Genomic DNA, 20,517 nt, shown 5'->3' on the forward strand with positions numbered 1-20,517 from the left:
GTCTCCCTTTAGGCAAAAAAAAACTTCTGAGGGATGAAGTGGGCTGACAGGTGGGGGCACTGGGGCCTGGCCCTTTCTGCCCAGTGGGGACTCCCCGCTCTGCAGCTCCCACCAGGTTGGCAGAGATGTCAGCCCTGCAAGGCAATCTGGGGGCTCCTTCTCCTCTCACGGGGTAGGACCTGCACTGCTCTCTGAGGGCTCCCCCTGCCCATCCTGCTTCCTCCGCCTTCAGCCCAACAAACCCCTGGCCCACCTAACTCCATCTTGGCAACTGCATCCCACGGACCTCACCTGATACCACAGAGGTGCAGCTTGCTTCGCCTCATTGTGCCCCCGCTGGAGCCCCCAAAATAATGAATACACACAAGTTAAAACCTTTGTGCTATATTTCAATGATCACATATAATAAATAAGTGCTTTTCACATTAAAAAAATACATATGGTTGCATATATAATCTAATTTTGGAAATAATATCAAACATTAAATGTGTGGTCCCTTAAGCAGGAGGCCCCAGCTAGGTGGCTCTCCTTCCCTCCTGCCCATGCGGAAGCATAGCCAGACATCAGGTCTTAGAGTCTGTGTAAGATCATCCCTGGCTGCACTGGGTAGTCCATGCTACGCTCCCATAACACCCTAATCTCTGTGACTAGACGATTACCAAGTACTTCCATTCCAGTCAGAGTCACCTCTGACAGCCCCCCAATTTGGCAGGGAGAGGCTGAAGGTCCTGGCACAGAGCAAGCATTCAGTAAATGACTGAGGCATGTGTCCCCAAAAGGACACCATATACTGTAAGACTCATCTATACAGTGTTCCCACAGATTTACAAAATGCCAGGGACTAAAGATCAAGTGGGTCCTTCAGTCTGGAGTGCACATGGAGGTCGGGAAAGGAAACTGCTCATTATAAACTTTCCTCAAGCCAAGGGACCCAGGGGCACCCAGCCAGGCACCCCTGGGGCTCTGGAACAGGATCCCTCACAGGCAGGAGGGAAGAAATTCTATCTACCTTCTGCTGTGCTTCTCTGCAAAGGAGAAGACTTCTTGGTTACTGGTGAAGACAAGAGGCCCAGCAGCCTCTTCTCTTGGGGGAGCCCTAAGATAGCCTCAGCGAGGCTCTGAGGCAGGATCACCAGCCAGGGACCCTGGGTCACATAGGGCTCCAAGGGCTGGTGCTAAACATCTCCAGTGGCTTCATTTCTTCTTTCTGGCCCCGGGTCTTGAAGAATTCTATCAAGGAAGACAAGTCACTCTCATCATCAGAAAGCTGCGGAGAGATAAGGAAAAAAAGAAAATGCATTTTGACAAGAGGATGAAAATGCTCGATAGACATGACGGCAAGATACAGGTCTAGAAGAAGCAGAAGGGAGATACATCTTCTCCTGCTTTCTCACCTCTCCCTGTCTTTGAAGACCTGATTCAGAGGCCTGGAGTCAGAGTGATTTCAAACCCTCCTGAAATGTCACTAGCCAAACCAAAGCAGGCTCTTTGGAAAGGCTTAGGGCAAATCAGGTTGTTCTTATAATGTAAATGTTGTACAGATTTTTAAATTCTCCACATTGATGGAGCTAAAATCCCAGAGCCCTGACTTTTCTGAATTACTGAGCTGAGTGCAGCAGGGGCTACAGTGCCCCCCAACCCAACCTCCTCTCAGACAGCTTCTCCGGGGCCAGTAAACACCCTGACTAGAGGATGAGCAAGGCAGCTCCAGAGCACCAACAAGCCTCGTCTGGAAAGGGTATGGCCTGCAGCCAACAGGAGAGCCCAGAGTGGGCCAAGGGCCCAGGCTACCCCGGACTACAGTTCCCTGGGCACTGAAGCCACCTGGGCTTTGATGGGAACATCCTATGCTTTTTCTCCCGAATGTAAGAGACAGTGAGGTCACCTGCAATGGCTCATTAGGGCCAAGGCTGACACTCACTAGACCCCAGCCCCAGGACCCCTAAACTTGGAGTTGGCTCTGTTGGAAATGGCATGGCAACCTCCGAGAGCCCTACACCATACCTGAAGCTTCGTTTCTGGCACAGCAGCGCTCTGGGGCCCACGTTTGGACTTCAAGAACAGCTTGATCCCTCCATCAGGCTTCTTCACTGGAACCTCTAGCTCTTGCTCAAAGTTTTTGGCTATTGACTGCACGAGTGTTTCTGGAAAGCACCGGAGGGGGGGATCCCTGGGTGGGGCAGCGGTTTGGCGCCTGCCTTTGGCCCAGGGCGCGATCCTGAAGACTCGGGATCGAATCCCACGTCGGGCTCCCGGTGCATGGAACCTGCTTCTCCCTCTGCCTATGTCTCTGCCCCGCCCCCCCCCTCTCTATGACTATCATAAATAAATAAAAAATTTAAAAAAAAAGAAAAGAAAAGAAAGCAACCGGAGGGACTATATCAGAGAATGAATGCCTCATCTTCATACATCATGACTAGGCTCTGGTGTGGATAGAGGGACTGTGGAGAAAGGTCAAAGGAAGAAGGAAAGGCAGCCACAAAGAATGAAAAGAAGAGCAAGGACAGAGAGATTTTTTTTTTTCTTTTTCTTTTTTTTTTTTTTTGCACTTAGCCAGCTTGTTTATTTGAATTTGTTGAGTGGAAGTAGGAGTGAGATCAAGGCTGTTGCTTTAACCAAGCCACAGAAGTGGTACTGAGCCTATCGAGCTGCTGCCGAGGCCACCCATGCCACCACACACAGGTGTTCACACAACCATGGCCACGTGTTCACCTTCCCCAGCCCCGAGAGCCAGCCCCCCGCGAGGGCTCTCTCCACCTGACCACCCTAAAGTTCTTGCCTTGTCCTGCTCCTCACCCAGACCTGGCACCAGCAGGTCGGGGCTCTGCCTTCTTGCTGCCCAGCCCTGGGCAGAGAACAAGGCCACCAGGGAGGAGGTGGGTGACAGGAACTGCCTAGGAAGTGGCTGCACCCTTCTAACAGGCCTCCCCTCCCAGCACCCGCCCCAGGCCAGACGTGGATCCAAGCAGCAGCCACCGCTGCCCTGGTCCTCTGGTCAGACGTGTGGGGAAGGAGGCCAGCTCTGCAGTCCCCACTTCCCATCAACATGGGCGACAGTGGGCACAGGGCTACTTCAGGCACCAGGTTCCCTGGCCCTAGTGAAAAACAGAGCCGTGTACAACGTGTACCAATGAAAAGAGGCTGCGACCATCCTACACATATAGCTGCACCTAACAACGTGGCTCGCACAGAGGCTTAGGAAGCCGTGCTTCCCTCTCGCTGGGTGGTGGAGGCAGGACCTCCACTCAGCTGGTATGTGAAAAGCAAGACTAACGAGCAAATACAGCCTCCTTCAACATCTTCACTGAGAAGAAAAGAAATGTTGTAAATAGAAATCATCACAGAGGGACCGAGGGCCAGAGGGGTTTCTGCAAACTCTATGCGGGAAAGGGGCGGGCAGCCGGGGTGGCTCAGCCGTTTAGCGCCGCCTTCAGCCCAGGGCCTGATCCTGGACACCCGTGATCGAGTCCCGAGTCGGGCTCCCTGCATGGAGCCTGCTCCTCTCTCTGCCTGTGTCTCTGCCTCTCTCTCTCTCTCTCTCTCTCTCTCTCTCACTCTCTCTGTGTGTCTCTCATGAATAAATAAATCAATCTTAAAAAAAAAAGAAAAAAGGAAGGGGGGGCTAAGCAGGGACATAGATTATCAATAGACTCCTGGCAACCTGCTAAACCACGGTGATAGCCAGACCTCAGGAACGCCCAGGAAGCAGGGCGCCAACCACCACCTCATAAGATTCAAATGTCAGAGGGTCTGAGCAGACGTCTGGTGCTACAACAGCCCTAGGTTCATTGATTCGTTCAAGAATTGCTTGTTAAAGGACACCTGGGAGGCTCAGTTAGTTCAGCATCCGACTCTTGATTTTGGCTCAGGTCATGAACTCAGGATTGTGAGATCGAGTCCCGAGTCGGACTCTGGGCTCAGCAAGGAGTCTGCTTGAGATTCTCTCTTCCTCTTCCCCTGCCCCTTTCTCTGCTCACTCATTCACACACCCATGCCCCCTCTCTCAAATAAATGAGTAAAATCTTTTCAAGAAAGAAAGAATTGTTCGTTAAGGGCTACTTTGTGTCAGGCGCTGTGTTCCTCACCCCTGATTAATTGTCTTGTCCTGACACCTCATTTTACAGCAAAGGAACCAAAACCCCTCACTCAAGCACAAGCAGGTAGCAAACGACAGAGCTCAGACTGTATCAGAAGACTCCTGACTCCTGCTTCCAACACCCTGCCACCCTATCGTCCTACCTGGTTGCTATCAGTACTTCTCCAAAGCTCTGGTTCTGGTGGATTCCATGTGACAAAACAAGGGGTAAAATAAACCTCACTCAGATTCTTTCTCCTGATAACTCCGCAATCCCAGGAAAATGTCTACTGGGACAAAAGGTCATTCTCTCCAAGTCACAATGGTTGCCAAATCAGAAAACCCAAAGAAGATTATAGGGTATTTCCAGAACTAGAGAAATCAGTGGAGAGCTCAGCTCACTCACCTGAGGAAGCCAGCCCACCTGAGCTCTTGTCAGGGGGTTGGGGACTCTCCTTCAAACTCTCAATGTCAGAGCATTCCCAGCCAGCCCGTGACTGGGGCCTCTTCCTGTAAGTATCTTGTAGGGGCTGGAGAAATGTCCGCTCCTCAGAATTTCCTTCTGAGTCCTCTTCCAAACTGAATGGGGACGTACTGTCACAGAGGGGAAGAAATGAAGGCTATATGGACCAGAAAAACTTTAAAAGCCATACCTTGCCACTTGCAAGTGGGTTTGCTTTGCCCCTTCAGCCAGCCCTGCTCCTTCTTTGGGCACAGGTGACAGCCAAGAGTCACCCTGGAGTACAGCAGCCACACCAGCAATGCTGCTAGAAGATGAGGACCGAACCCTTCCCGACCAGTAACTAAGGCTCAAGGAAGAGATGGGGAAGGAAAGGGTAGGTTTGTCCTGGCTGAGAGCCAAGGACTCGGTCTCTTCATGAGAGCTTGGGATGGACCCCACCTGAGCCCCTCATGTTCACGTCTGTCTCGGTCCCTCACCTGTCTCTGGAGCAGGGCTGCCTGAGGCTGCGAGTGCACAGTGTGGGACTCACCTTAGCCCAGGCCTCTGGGACGCAGGGGAGCCGAAGTGTCCGTGTGCTCTCTGATGTAGAATTGGGGCAGGTACCTGAGCCAGGCCAGGGCTCTGAAGAGTTTCCATGGGTACCTCTGTCACCATGGATGGCAATTCCACAGGACGGGTCTTGGGCTTTGGCTTTGGCTGGGCCTCTTTGATGACCTTGGGGCCCCGCTGCCTTTTTACTAGAAACACAGATAGAAATAAGTTCCAGGGCATGACCATGTGGGCCCTCGAGCCTGAAGGGAGGTTCCAGAATGCTAGAAATGGACAAGTCACTCTACCACTCTGTACCGTAATAACCACAGCCAATATAATCATTGCCCCCACCCCCAGGCATCCTGCCGCCTGCCAGACTCGGGCCTTGGGACCCACCCGCGGTCCTCCAAGAGAGACCAGGAGAGAAGCTGGTGTTCCAGGGTCATGTCATGACTCCAGGAGTCCCACAGGAGTCGGCAGGTCTGAAGAGGGGCCCAGCTGGTCCGCAGCTGAGCCCTCCCAGAGCCAACGACCAAGGGGCTGGCCTCACCAACAGCACCTACCCTCTCTACCCACTGGGCCTGCAGCCAGCAGTGCAGGCCACCTGCAGGAAGGCCATGCTGCCACCAGAGGGCGACACACGACCACATGGGCATCCAGAGCCACCAAGTCCCCCCAAACTTGTGGGTGGCAGGAGTGCTAAAGGCAGGCCCGCAGACCCTCCTTTTTCTGAATGGCATCAAGTCCCATTAGGGCAGGATGGGAGGCAGGGGGATCCGGGATCAGCTTTTTTCTTTTTTTTTTTCTTTTTTTTTTTATGGAAAGGGACGTGCATTGCAGGGGTCAGGGTAAGTAAGTACTGTTCCACTGTCCCCGTGAAACGCACGTGCTGGGCTGTCACTGGGTAAAACCTGTTTCTGACTGTGGTTCAAGATAGAAAGCATCTGGAATACACTGCTCTCAGATAATGCACTGCCACAGAAGTGGATCTCCTAGGACGGGCAGGCCGGAGGGAAGGGGAAAGCAGACCAACTGGCTGAGCAAAGTAAGGACAGCTAACTACTGCACACGGACGACAGCACCCACCGAGCCCAGAGCCCTTAGGAGAGTGTCCTTCTCCTTCCTCTCCCGAGGCTGCGAGAGATCCAGGCACTCAATCGACACCCACAGTTCCACGGAAGGAAGGGGTAGGTGCAAACCCAGGTCATGGGCCTCCCCAAACCTAGGACTCTTGCCACTCATGGGCCGGTCTCATTCCACAGCTTTGGCCCAGAACAAAAGCAACACTATCTAAGCAAGATCAGAGGTGCCCGTTCACACAACACTTACGGGAACTAGGAAAGGAGCATGTGGGCATAGGCTGGAAAGAGAGATCTAGAAAATGTTCTTGCCTTGTCCTGCTGCCGAGGCCACCCATGCCACCACACACAGGTGTTCTCTCACAACCATGGCCACGTGTTCACCTTCCCCAGCCCCGAGAGCCAGCCCCCCGCGAGGGCTCTCTCCACCTGACCACCCTAAAGTTCTTGCCTTGTCCTGCTCCTCACCCAGACCTGGCACCAGCAGGTCGGGGCTCTGCCTTCTTGCTGCCCAGCCCTGGGCAGAGAACAAGGCCACCAGGGAGGAGGTGGGTGACAGGAACTGCCTAGGAAGTGGCTGCACCCTTCTAACAGGCCTCCCCTCCCAGCACCCGCCCCAGGCCAGACGTGGATCCAAGCAGCAGCCACCGCTGCCCTGGTCCTCTGGTCAGACGTGTGGGGAAGGAGGCCAGCTCTGCAGTCCCCACTTCCCATCAACATGGGCGACAGTGGGCACAGGGCTACTTCAGGCACCAGGTTCCCTGGCCCTAGTGAAAAACAGAGCCGTGTACAACGTGTACCAATGAAAAGAGGCTGCGACCATCCTACACATAGAGCTGCACCTAACAACGTGGCTCGCACAGAGGCTTAGGAAGCCGTGCTTCCCTCTCGCTGGGTGGTGGAGGCAGGACCTCCACTCAGCTGGTATGTGAAAAGCAAGACTAACGAGCAAATACAGCCTCCTTCAACATCTTCACTGAGAAGAAAAGAAATGTTGTAAATAGAAATCATCACAGAGGGACCGAGGGCCAGAGGGGTTTCTGCAAACTCTATGCGGGAAAGGGGCGGGCAGCCGGGGTGGCTCAGCCGTTTAGCGCCGCCTTCAGCCCAGGGCCTGATCCTGGACACCCGTGATCGAGTCCCGAGTCGGGCTCCCTGCATGGAGCCTGCTCCTCTCTCTGCCTGTGTCTCTGCCTCTCTCTCTCTCTCTCTCTCTCACTCTCTCTGTGTGTCTCTCATGAATAAATAAATCAATCTTAAAAAAAAAGAAAAAAGGAAGGGGGGGCTAAGCAGGGACATAGATTATCAATAGACTCCTGGCAACCTGCTAAACCACGGTGATAGCCAGACCTCAGGAACGCCCAGGAAGCAGGGCGCCAACCACCACCTCATAAGATTCAAATGTCAGAGGGTCTGAGCAGACGTCTGGTGCTACAACAGCCCTAGGTTCATTGATTCGTTCAAGAATTGCTTGTTAAAGGACACCTGGGAGGCTCAGTTAGTTCAGCATCCGACTCTTGATTTTGGCTCAGGTCATGAACTCAGGATTGTGAGATCGAGTCCCGAGTCGGACTCTGGGCTCAGCAAGGAGTCTGCTTGAGATTCTCTCTTCCTCTTCCCCTGCCCCTTTCTCTGCTCACTCATTCACACACCCATGCCCCCTCTCTCAAATAAATGAGTAAAATCTTTTCAAGAAAGAAAGAATTGTTCGTTAAGGGCTACTTTGTGTCAGGCGCTGTGTTCCTCACCCCTGATTAATTGTCTTGTCCTGACACCTCATTTTACAGCAAAGGAACCAAAACCCCTCACTCAAGCACAAGCAGGTAGCAAACGACAGAGCTCAGACTGTATCAGAGGACTCCTGACTCCTGCTTCCAACACCCTGCCACCCTATCGTCCCACCTGGTTGCTATCACTACTTCTCCAAAGCTCTGGTTCTGGTGGATTCCATGTGACAAAACAAGGGGTAAAATAAACCTCACTCAGATTCTTTCTCCTGATAACTCCGCAATCCCAGGAAAATGTCTACTGGGACAAAAGGTCATTCTCTCCAAGTCACAATGGTTGCCAAATCAGAAAACCCAAAGAAGATTATAGGGTATTTCCAGAACTAGAGAATCAGTGGAGAGCTCAGCTCACTCACCTGAGGAAGCCAGCCCACCTGAGCTCTTGTCAGGGGGTTGGGGACTCTCCTTCAAACTCTCAATGTCAGAGCATTCCCAGCCAGCCCGTGACTGGGGCCTCTTCCTGTAAGTATCTTGTAGGGGCTGGAGAAATGTCCGCTCCTCAGAATTTCCTTCTGAGTCCTCTTCCAAACTGAATGGGGACGTACTGTCACAGAGGGGAAGAAATGAAGGCTATATGGACCAGAAAAACTTTAAAAGCCATACCTTGCCACTTGCAAGTGGGTTTGCTTTGCCCCTTCAGCCAGCCCTGCTCCTTCTTTGGGCACAGGTGACAGCCAAGAGTCACCCTGGAGTACAGCAGCCACACCAGCAATGCTGCTAGAAGATGAGGACCGAACCCTTCCCGACCAGTAACTAAGGCTCAAGGAAGAGATGGGGAAGGAAAGGGTAGGTTTGTCCTGGCTGAGAGCCAAGGACTCGGTCTCTTCATGAGAGCTTGGGATGGACCCCACCTGAGCCCCTCATGTTCACTTCTGTCTCGGTCCCTCACCTGTCTCTGGAGCAGGGCTGCCTGAGGCTGCGAGTGCACAGTGTGGGACTCACCTTAGCCCAGGCCTCTGGGACGCAGGGGAGCCGAAGTGTCCGTGTGCTCTCTGATGTAGAATTGGGGCAGGTACCTGAGTCAGGCCAGGGCTCTGAAGAGTTTCCATGGGTACCTCTGTCACCATGGATGGCAATTCCATAGGACGGGTCTTGGGCTTTGGCTTTGGCTGGGCCTCTTTGATGACCTTGGGGCTCCGCTGCCTTTTTACTAGAAACACAGATAGAAATAAGTTCCAGGGCATGACCATGTGGGCCCTCGAGCCTGAAGGGAGGTTCCAGAATGCTAGAAATGGACAAGTCACTCTACCACTCTGTACCGTAATAACCACAGCCAATATAATCATTGCCCCCACCCCCAGGCATCCTGCCGCCTGCCAGACTCGGGCCTTGGGACCCACCCGCGGTCCTCCAAGAGAGACCAGGAGAGAAGCTGGTGTTCCAGGGTCATGTCATCACTCCAGGAGTCCCACAGGAGTCGGCAGGTCTGAAGAGGGGCCCAGCTGGTCCGCAGCTGAGCCCTCCCAGAGCCGACGACCAAGGGGCTGGCCTCACCAACAGCACCTACCCTCTCTACCCACTGGGCCTGCAGCCAGCAGTGCAGGCCACCTGCAGGAAGGCCATGCTGCCACCAGAGGGCGACACACGACCACATGGGCATCCAGAGCCACCAAGTCCCCCCAAACTTGTGGGTGGCAGGAGTGCTAAAGGCAGGCCCGCAGACCCTCCTTTTTCTGAATGGCATCAAGTCCCATTAGGGCAGGATGGGAGGCAGGGGGATCCGGGATCAGCTTTTTTCTTTTTTTTTTTTTTTATGGAAAGGGACCTGCGTTGCAGGGGTCAGGGTAAGTAAGTACTGTTCCACTGTCCCCGTGAAACGCACGTGCTGGGCTGTCACTGGGTAAAACCTGTTTCTGACTGTGGTTCAAGATAGAAAGCATCTGGAATACACTGCTCTCAGATAATGCACTGCCACAGAAGTGGATCTCCTAGGATGGGCAGGCCGGAGGGAAGGGGAAAGCAGACCAACTGGCTGAGCAAAGTAAGGACAGCTAACTACTGCACACGGACGACAGCACCCACCGAGCCCAGAGCCCTTAGGAGAGTGTCCTTCTCCTTCCTCTCCCGAGGCTGCGAGAGATCCAGGCACTCAATCGACACCCACAGTTCCACGGAAGGAAGGGGTAGGTGCAAACCCAGGTCATGGGCCTCCCCAAACCTAGGACTCTTGCCACTCATGGGCCGGTCTCATTCCACAGCTTTGGCCCAGAACAAAAGCAACACTATCTAAGCAAGATCAGAGGTGCCCGTTCACACAACACTTACGGGAACTAGGAAAGGAGCATGTGGGCATAGGCTGGAAAGAGAGATCTAGAAAATGTTCTTGCCTTGTCCTGCTGCCGAGGCCACCCATGCCACCACACACAGGTGTTCTCCAACAACCATGGCCACGTGTTCACCTTCCCCAGCCCCGAGAGCCAGCCCCCCGCGAGGGCTCTCTCCACCTGACCACCCTAAAGTTCTTGCCTTGTCCTGCTCCTCACCCAGACCTGGCACCAGCAGGTCGGGGCTCTGCCTTCTTGCTGCCCAGCCCTGGGCAGAGAACAAGGCCACCAGGGAGGAGGTGGGTGACAGGAACTGCCTAGGAAGTGGCTGCACCCTTCTAACAGGCCTCCCCTCCCAGCACCCGCCCCAGGCCAGACGTGGATCCAAGCAGCAGCCACCGCTGCCCTGGTCCTCTGGTCAGACGTGTGGGGAAGGAGGCCAGCTCTGCAGTCCCCACTTCCCATCAACATGGGCGACAGTGGGCACAGGGCTACTTCAGGCACCAGGTTCCCTGGCCCTAGTGAAAAACAGAGCCGTGTACAACTGTGTACCAATGAAAAGAGGCTGCGACCATCCTACACATAGAGCTGCACCTAACAACGTGGCTCGCACAGAGGCTTAGGAAGCCGTGCTTCCCTCTCGCTGGGTGGCGGAGGCAGGACCTCCACTCAGCTGGTATGTGAAAAGCAAGACTAACGAGCAAATACAGCCTCCTTCAACATCTTCACTGAGAAGAAAAGAAATGTTGTAAATAGAAATCATCACAGAGGGACCGAGGGCCAGAGGGGTTTCTGCAAACTCTATGCGGGAAAGGGGCGGGCAGCCGGGGTGGCTCAGCCGTTTAGCGCCGCCTTCAGCCCAGGGCCTGATCCTGGACACCCGTGATCGAGTCCCGAGTCGGGCTCCCTGCATGGAGCCTGCTCCTCTCTCTGCCTGTGTCTCTGCCTCTCTCTCTCTCTCTCTCTCTCTCTCTCACTCTCTCTGTGTGTCTCTCATGAATAAATAAATCAATCTTAAAAAAAAAAGAAAAAAGGAAGGGGGGGCTAAGCAGGGACATAGATTATCAATAGACTCCTGGCAACCTGCTAAACCACGGTGATAGCCAGACCTCAGGAACGCCCAGGAAGCAGGGCGCCAACCACCACCTCATAAGATTCAAATGTCAGAGGGTCTGAGCAGACGTCTGGTGCTACAACAGCCCTAGGTTCATTGATTCGTTCAAGAATTGCTTGTTAAAGGACACCTGGGAGGCTCAGTTAGTTCAGCATCCGACTCTTGATTTTGGCTCAGGTCATGAACTCAGGATTGTGAGATCGAGTCCCGAGTCGGACTCTGGGCTCAGCAAGGAGTCTGCTTGAGATTCTCTCTTCCTCTTCCCCTGCCCCTTTCTCTGCTCACTCATTCACACACCCATGCCCCCTCTCTCAAATAAATAAGTAAAATCTTTTCAAGAAAGAAAGAATTGTTCGTTAAGGGCTACTTTGTGTCAGGCGCTGTGTTCCTCACCCCTGATTAATTGTCTTGTCCTGACACCTCATTTTACAGCAAAGGAACCAAAACCCCTCACCCAAGCACAAGCAGGTAGCAAACGACAGAGCTCAGACTGTATCAGAGGACTCCTGACTCCTGCTTCCAACACCCTGCCACCCTATCGTCCCACCTGGTTGCTATCACTACTTCTCCAAAGCTCTGGTTCTGGTGGATTCCATGTGACAAAACAAGGGGCAAAATAAACCTCACTCAGATTCTTTCTCCTGATATCTCCGCAATCCCAGGAAAATGTCTACTGGGACAAAAGGTCATTCTCTCCAAGTCACAATGGTTGCCAAGTCAGAAAACCCAAAGAAGATTATCGGGTATTTCCAGAACTAGAGAAATCTGAGCTGGAGAGCTCAGCTCACTCACCTGAGGAAGCCAGCCCACCTGAGCTCTTGTCAGGGGGTTGGGGACTCTCCTTCAAACTCTCAATGTCAGAGTAGCCCCAGCTAGCCCGTGACTGGGGCCTCTTCCTGTAAGTATCTTGTTGGGGCTGGAGAAATGTCCGCTCCTCAGAATTTCCTTCTGAGTCCTCTTCCAAACTGAATGGGGACGTACTGTCACAGAGGGGAAGAAATGAAGGCTATATGGACCAGAAAAACTTTAGAAGCCATACCTTGCCACTTGCAAGTGGGTTTGCTTTGCCCCTTCAGCCAGCCCTGCTCCTTCTTTGGGCACAGGTGACAGCCAAGAGTCACCCTGGAGTACAGCAGCCACACCAGCAACGCTGCTAGATGAGGACCGAACCCTAACCGACTAGTAACTAAGACTCAAGGAAGAGATGGGGAAGGAAAGGGTAGGTTTGTCCTGGCTGAGAGCCAAGGACTCGGTCTCTTCATGAGAGCTTGGGATGGACCCCACCTGAGCCCCTCATGTTCACTTCTGTCTCGGTCCCTCACCTGTCTCTGGAGCAGGGCTGCCTGAGGCTGCGAGTGCACAGTGTGGGACTCACCTTAGCCCAGGCCTCTGGGACGCAGGGGAGCCGAAGTGTCCGTGCGCTCTCTGATGTAGAATTGGGGCAGGTACCTGAGCCAAGCCGGGGCCATGGCCTTTGAGGCTCTGACGAGTTTTCACGGGTACCTCTGCCCGCCTGGATGCCAATGCCACAGGACGGGTCTTGGGCTTTGGCTTTGGCTGGGCCTCTTTGATGACCTTGGGGCTCTGCTGCCTTTTTACTAGAAACACACATAGGAATAAGTTCCAGGGCATGACCATGTGGGTCCTCGAGCCTGAAGGGAGGTTCCAGAATGCTAGAAATGGAAAGTCACTCTATCACTCTGTACCGTAATAACCACAGCCAATATAATCATTGCCCCCACCCCCAGGCATCCTGCCGCCTGCCAGACTCGGGCCTTGGGACCCACCCGCGGTCCTCCAAGAGAGACCAGGAGAGAAGCTGGTGTTCCAGGGTCATGTCATCACTCCAGGAGTCCCACAGGAGTCGGCAGGTCTGAAGAGGGGCCCAGCTGGTCCGCAGCTGAGCCCTCCCAGAGCCGACGACCAAGGGGCTGGCCTCACCAACAGCACCTACCCTCTCTACCCACTGGGCCTGCAGCCAGCAGTGCAGGCCACCTGCAGGAAGGCCATGCTGCCACCAGAGGGCGACACACGACCACATGGGCATCCAGAGCCACCAAGTCCCCCCAAACTTGTGGGTGGCAGGAGTGCTAAAGGCAGGCCCGCAGACCCTCCTTTTTCTGAATGGCATCAAGTCCCATTAGGGCAGGATGGGAGGCAGGGGGATCCGGGATCAGCTTTTTTCTTTTTTTTTTTCTTTTTTTTTTTTATGGAAAGGGACGTGCATTGCAGGGGTCAGGGTAAGTAAGTACTGTTCCACTGTCCCCATGAAACGCACGTGCTGGGCTGTCACTGGGTAAAACCTGTTTCTGACTGTGGTTCAAGATAGAAAGCATCTGGAATACACTGCTCTCAGATAATGCACTGACACAGAAGTGGATCTCCTAGGACGGGCAGGCCGGAGGGAAGGGGAAAGCAGACCAACTGGCTGAGCAAAGTAAGGACAGCTAACTACTGCACACGGACGACAGCACCCACCGAGCCCAGAGCCCTTAGGAGAGTGTCCTTCTCCTTCCTCTCCCGAGGCTGCGAGAGATCCAGGCACTCAATCGACACCCACAGTTCCACGGAAGGAAGGGGTAGGTGCAAACCCAGGTCATGGGCCACCCCAAATCTAGGACTCATGCCACTCATGGGCCGGTCTCATTCCACAGCTTTGGCCCAGAACAAAAGCAACACTATCTAAGCAAGATCAGTGGTGCCCGTTCACACAACACTTACGGGACCTAGGAAAGGAGCATGTGGGCATAGGCTGGAAAGAGAAATCTAGAAAATGCTGTGAACACACGGCACTCATCTCACACCTCCAGGACCCACCCTGTAGAAGGTAGGGCTCCAGGACCCGGGAAGAGGAGACAGCCCAGTGGGTGGCTCTCACTTCAGGCTTTCTGACCACAGGAGCAAGGGCTGCATGGGAGGGGCCCCTGGTGGAACAAGGTACCCTTCCTCTTTGGGAAGCCTATCCTCAGAGGATGCCTCTGTTCCTCCTCCTTGTCTCCCCACCTCCTCTCTCCCCTAAGCCTACACCCCGCCCCACCCTGCCCCTGTGCTTGGCCTCATCACGCCTCCTTGTCCCCTCTGGTTTCCCAGCTGAGGTGGCAAGGCTTGGCACAGATCAGCCTCAGTAGATTTTAAAATGAGTGGTCTCTGTACCAACTAAAATCATCTCTCATATCCCTAGAGAACGTGGTCTACACTCTCGAAAATTCCTTAGCATGGAGAGTTCAGTTTGGGTCTCCCTGGATATGAGGAGATCAGAGAATCAGTGTGTCCCTCTGGCCACATAGGAGGGGAAGGAGCTAGAGCATCGTCCTGCATGAAGAGCTTCAGACCCCCTGAAGCCCTCCCTAAAGCCCCCAATTTCAGCAGCCTGGTAGATCTGGGAATCCGCTAGAAATGGGGGGAGGACTCTCGTCCTAGGAACACAAGCTCCCTTGCTTTCTCAGTTCCTTGAGGAAAGAGACTAGAGGATCCTCAGCCACACCCTGAATCCTCCCCAAGAACCAACTGGGCCTTTCCTTGTCACAATGCCCAGGGACAAAGCAGTTGCTGTGATCTGGCCTAGGAAACCAGGCCCAAGCTCTGAGGATGTTTCGGTGGGCAGAACTCACCCAGCCTCTCACACCCTCTCCTAGCATGCTCCCTAGCACACTTTTCATCTGATCCGCATCTGCCTCTACCTGCAGCCCCAGCTCTCTCAGGCCTTGGGGCTCCTCCCAGCACTGCCAATGCCCCGCTTGAGAGCCACAAACTAAGTGGGCTATTCTCTGTTGGAGGGAAATTTAACTTGTGGTCAAAGCAAGAAAGCAGCACAGAGCTAAGCTGCTAAATGGGGCAGCAAGCTCAGGACTGACCACAGGCTCTACCTCTGGCTCTCCTCCACCTTCCCCGGGTGACCCTTTACAGCAATGCCCTGCTGGGGCAGGGAGTCCACCCTCCTTGTGTGCAAACAAGCCTGGGTCCTCCTGGTCACAGCCCCCAAGCAAGCCCTTTCACCAGCTCACCTGGAGCCTTGGTGTCCAGCTGGAATCTCAGGGTCCTTTCTTTTTTCTGTTTCTTCTTCGCTTTGCTTGTGACTTCTTTGTCAAACTGTACCCTCAGACTCAGAAATTCAGAATATTTCTGTGTGTTCTGCACCTGCTGGAATCTCAGGAAGGGCTTGAGTTGCTGGAGAGTTTTAGTGGAGATTCTCTTTTTATTCTAAAAAAGACAGAAGTTCCCTTTTGGAGACAGAAGCCCCTGTTTTCTAAGGGGGAGCCTAAGCCTCTCATATCTGCTGTTGGCCTAGGAGGCACTGTGATCAGCACCGGGGGCTTTCTGGGAGAGGACAGGGTGAGCATCAGAGCAGGGTGGACTGTAGTAAGTGTGGTGCTTTAGGGTCTGGGAGCCTCATCAAAACATGCATGGCAGGATGATGCAAAGGGACTACATGCAACTCCAGTGACATCATGGCTCACAGAGCTTAGATGGGGCCGCCTTTCCACCACCCGACTGCATATGAGCAAGGAGACCACAGCTTGCTCCTTTTTGTACCTCAGACACTATCGCTGTGCTATGCATGTTATTCTCCATGGCTGAGAACATTTGAAAAATCAACTGCAAGAAACAAAAGCCGAGTAACTTTCTGAGACCTAGTGGAAGTTGTCTGGGCTTTTGGCATCCACCCAGAGCCCAAGAGGATTCATTCAAGGTTAGAAAGAAATGTTTTAATCCAATCTGATCACAGGGATCACAGAGCCAAAGTTGGATGGAATGGTAGTTGAAAGCAGTCAAATATTGACGTTTCCATTTAATAATATATTTCATCAGTGTGTTTAATGATAAAATGCACGCTCTGGTTAAACCCTAGCATGGGGAAACAATGGCATCCAAATACCAATTTGTACCAGATGTAACTTTCAGTGTCTGCCTCACCCACAGGCACTTGCTGAGTGGCCACGTGTGCCACTGATGACGGACACCTCATCCAGGGGACCCTTCCAGGGGGTAGACTGAGCCAATTAAATCCCCTCTGTCAGAAACAGGCACAGAAGAAAGCAGCCAATGAGTGGAGAGCACAGAGAGGTCAGGGCGCAGGGTGACAACCCAAGAAACCACCGGAAACAGAGAAGAGAGGCCACAGCACTGCCATGAGATGAGGAAAAGCTGTGTGGCTTATATTCCCGGACAAGAAAGGTGAAAGAAAGGTGCCCCAAATGGAACAAATATGATGAATGAGCCTACACTGTTAAGAGCAATCAAGCATTTGTCAGGTTAAGAACACTGTATCTAAACGGTAGGTAGCAGCCCTTACAAACAGTGCCCCGGGGGCTTACTTTCGCTATCCCCATGATTTCCAGCTTCTTTTCCAGGGTTTTCTCCAGGATTGACCTGACCTTCAGCAGGGTGGGGTCTGGCCTCAGAGATGCCAGCATCTTCTGCTGGTCACCTCGGGAGTTCTTCAGATCTGCAGCACACAACAATCACCAAGGTCAGCCTGGATGCCCAAAATCTCCATTCCCAAAGCCCCGCTGCACCTGCCTGTCCCTCACTAGCCCATGACCCCGGTCTCTGGCCAGCGAGCCCAGGGCCACTGACCCCACCTGAGTGTCCATCTCAGAAGCTGGGGTGTTTCTGCGGCTGGATACCACTACTTCTGACTGCCTACACACCTGCAGGATTCCCAGCCCCTGCCAGTCTGGACCTCCAAGATCTGGGCTCAGTTCTGCCCCAGTTAACTCAGAACTTTTGGGCTTCTGACTTGATCTTGAGTCCTGGCAGCAGGTCATTCTCAAGCTCCATCCCTCCCACTGCCCAGTTTTATTGAGACATAATTGACATACAGCAGTGTGTAGGTTTCAGGTGTACAACGTAATGACTTAAATATATTCTGAGATTATTATCACAGTAAGTTTAGTTAGCATCCACCCTCTCACATAGATACAAAAGAAAAAAGGAAAAACAATTTTCCCCTTGTGACGGAAACTCTTGGGGTCTACTCTCTTGACAGCTTTCCTGTACACCTCACAGTGGCCTGTCAGCACCGTCATCACGTCCCTGGTATCCCTAGTACTCATTTCACCTCCCACTGGAAGTTTATACCTTTTGACCACCTTCCTCCAATCCTTTCCCTCTACTCCCCACCTCTAGTAACCACAAATTATGATTCTTTTTTTCTATGAGTTTGGTTTTTGGTTTGTTTGTTTAGGTTCTCATATAAGGAAGATTAAACAGCATTTGCCTTTCTCTTTCTGACTTATTTCATTTAACATAATGACCTCCAGGTCCATCCATGTTGTCATAAATGGCAGGATTTCCCTCCTTTTATGGCAAATATTCCACTGTATATATATCTACCTCAACCTCATTATCCATTCATCCATCAATGAATGCTTAGGCTATCTCCATATCTTGGCTAAATAGATTCCTAGCCCTGGTTGCTTCCCGCTCCAGTGTAATCCTGACCCCAGCCAATGCCCTCATCCTACTGCTATACCAGGTTCTGTTCCCATCCAGGGGATAAAATGCTGGACGGGATAGACACCATAAACTCCCTTCAAGTTTACTGCCTATAGAGATCAGAGATTCACCCTCCAACTGTAGTATATCAGAACCACATGAGTAAAAAAATGCACATTCCCTGGCCCCACCCTCCAGAATGTCTGATTCCATAGGTCTAGGGAAGGGCTCTGGAATCTGCCTTTTAGCTTGCCTAAATGATTATAGTTGAAGGTGAACCACAGGCCATTCTGCAAGAAATACTGACCCAGAGGATAACAACATAAGCAATTACAATAAAATACGGTAACTGCTACAAAGGGGCCTTCCAAGGTGAGTCACAGAAGTCCTCCCAGAAGTGCTTTTCAGGGCCAGTGTGAGGCAGGGGGTGGGAGGGAAGATGAGCACACTGCCCTTAGAGCTGAACCAGCCCTTTGATTCACTCAATAGACATTTTCTGACAAGTAATATGGAGTATGAACAGGCCAGTACTGGGTAATGGGGACATAGAAGAAAACCCTCAAGGAGCTCACATTCCAGGGTGGTACCCTGGCAGCATATTCGAATCTCTAGGCTCCAACCCAAACTAATTATACCAGAATCTGAAAGTGGGCCCTAGGCTTCAATATTTATTTTTAAAACTCTCCAGATCTTCTAACAAACAGCCAAGCCTGAGAACCAATTGTATTAGAGCAATGGTTCTCAAAGTGTGAGCTTCAGCATCACCACATATTAGAGATGAGGATTTTCAAGGGCACCTAAGTGGCTCAGTTGGTTAAGTATCTGCCTTCGACTCAAGTCATGATCTCAACGTCCTGGGATCAAGCCCCATGGCGGGCTCCCTGCTCAGTAGAGAGCCTGCTTCTTCCCCTCCCTTTGCCCCTCCCCCCACTCGTGTTCTCTCTCTCTCAAATAAATAATTAAAGTCTCTAAGAAAGAAATGCAGATATTCAGCTCCCACTCCAACCCAACTGAAACAACATGGATGTGGAGCCCAGAAATCTGTGTTTTCACAAGCCTCCCTCTACCAGGTTGATTCTCCTCCATCAAGTCTACACTGGGGCATGAGCCCCAACCTTGACTACACATTGGAATCACCAGGAGCTTTAAAAAGAAAAAAAAATATATATATATATATATATATTTTATATATTTTTACTTATTTTAGAAAGAGAAAGTACAAGCGGGGAGAGGGGCAGAGGGAGACAGAGAACCTCTAGTAGGCTCTCCACAAAGCCCAAAGGGGGGCTCCATCTCATGGAGAGAATGAGATCATGACCTGAGCAGAAATCAAGAGTCGGCACTTAACCAACTGAGCCACCCAGGCACCCCACCAGGAGTTTTAAATACTACTGAACCTGGAACCTACCCCCTATATGTTCTGATTCGGGGGGGGGGGGAGGGGCGCTGGTGTGGTTCTCGAAGAGTAACAAGTGACCTTCATGATTCTTAATGTGCAGCCAGATGCAGAGAGCCACTAATCTGATGGTGGTTCTCCAACTTGAGCATAAATCAGAATGCCCTGGAGGGTGGGCAAATCAGAATGCCCTGAAGGCTGCTGGATCCCACCCCAGAACTTCTGATTCTGTTTATGTGGGATAGGGCTGAGAATTCAAAATTTTTCATTTCTAACAAGTTCCCAAGTGACACGGCTTCTGCTGATCTGGGACTAGAAGAGGCAGGCAGGCACATAAAGAGGCCAAGCACAGTGTGACCAGTATGGGAGACCTCCACTGTGTGTGACAAGATGGGATAGGTTGGGGTCAGCCGAAGCATCCTCCTCAGCCTCCCTTTCTCTAGAACTCGGCACTCCCTGTTGGAGGATTTGGCTCATCCCCTCTATGGACCACAACAGGTTCAGTAACAGGTTGTGTTACTCAATGGATACCTTCCCCAAAAGTTATGTGCGACTCTAATTTTTACTAATTAATTTCAAGGTTGATGCACAGGGTGGGGGTAAGGGTAGTAGCGGACAGGTAAATAAATTTTGGTTCATCCACCCAATACTGTAAAGCCCTGAAAAAAATAATGAAGCAACTCTGTATAAAGGAATATGAAATGATTTCCAAATAAGTTGTTTCGAAAATAAATAACCAAATACAGATCAGTATATATAGTTTGATCCCATTTTGGGAAAAAAGGAGGAAAAAAGCATACATATATGTGCTTATATTTGCACCAAATATCTCTGGAAAGATATGCTATGCTATGCTATGAGAAGCCATAGCAGTACAATCTCAGGGTGGAAACTGGATAGCCCAGTAGGAGGGAGACCAAATGCTTACCACATACACCCTTTTGCTTGCTTCCTTGCTTTTTTGCTTTTTTCCTAAGAGCAGAGGTTACTATCTCTAAGTAAAGAAAAAATATTACATAAAAAAAAAAATGCCCTATGGTGAATGAACTCTTTGGTGACACAAGTAAAACCCCTTCCTGGGTGAATCTGTTGGGTCACTTTGGAAGTGTATACCATAGGCTGGCTCAAGAGGGCAGGCCCTGGTCAGTGGGTCAGCTGTGAGTACTCCCTCATCTTTCTTGGGAGCTCCTTCTCCCCATCTATCCCAGGAACTCCCTGCAGTCTTTTTTTTTTTTTTTTTTTCCAGTTCTCCTTTGCATCCCCTTGAAACATCTGGTTGAAATCTCTCTGCATATCAGATCATCATGGAATGGAATGACTAGAAACAGCAGGTGCCCAGTGCCGTGAAGAGGGAGCCGAGGCAGATTCCT

At 51.9% G+C, this 20,517-nt stretch overlaps 1 protein-coding gene across 12 annotated transcripts in view; it reads right to left on the reverse strand.

Moving 5' to 3' along the window:
* Window positions 1-368: 368 nt before the first annotated feature.
* DZIP1L (DAZ interacting zinc finger protein 1 like) overlaps window positions 369-20,517 on the reverse strand; it is a 57,381-nt gene continuing 37,232 nt past the window's right edge. For 7 of the 12 annotated variants that reach the window (XM_038570986.1, XM_038570987.1, XM_038570988.1 and 4 more), the window contains 10 exons: window positions 16,629-16,759; window positions 15,318-15,513; window positions 12,689-12,986; window positions 12,106-12,293; window positions 8,878-9,160; window positions 8,292-8,479; window positions 5,068-5,275; window positions 4,482-4,669; window positions 2,005-2,144; window positions 369-1,267 (listed from right to left, as the gene is read on the reverse strand). In XM_038570986.1, the coding sequence (XP_038426914.1) occupies window positions 1,151-1,267; window positions 2,005-2,144; window positions 4,482-4,669; window positions 5,068-5,275; window positions 8,292-8,479; window positions 8,878-9,160; window positions 12,106-12,293; window positions 12,689-12,986; window positions 15,318-15,513; window positions 16,629-16,759 (1,937 nt within the window). In that variant the 3' untranslated portion in view covers window positions 369-1,150. The remainder of the gene's footprint in view (window positions 1,268-2,004; window positions 2,145-4,481; window positions 4,670-5,067; window positions 5,276-8,291; window positions 8,480-8,877; window positions 9,161-12,105; window positions 12,294-12,688; window positions 12,987-15,317; window positions 15,514-16,628; window positions 16,760-20,517) is intronic. The other 5 variants (XM_038570992.1, XM_038570991.1, XM_038570994.1 and 2 more) reach the window with 5 other exon arrangements.

Source organism: Canis lupus, chromosome 23 (assembly GCF_011100685.1).
Source record: "Canis lupus familiaris isolate Mischka breed German Shepherd chromosome 23, alternate assembly UU_Cfam_GSD_1.0, whole genome shotgun sequence".
In the NCBI taxonomy this organism is placed as follows: domain Eukaryota; kingdom Metazoa; phylum Chordata; class Mammalia; order Carnivora; family Canidae; genus Canis; species Canis lupus.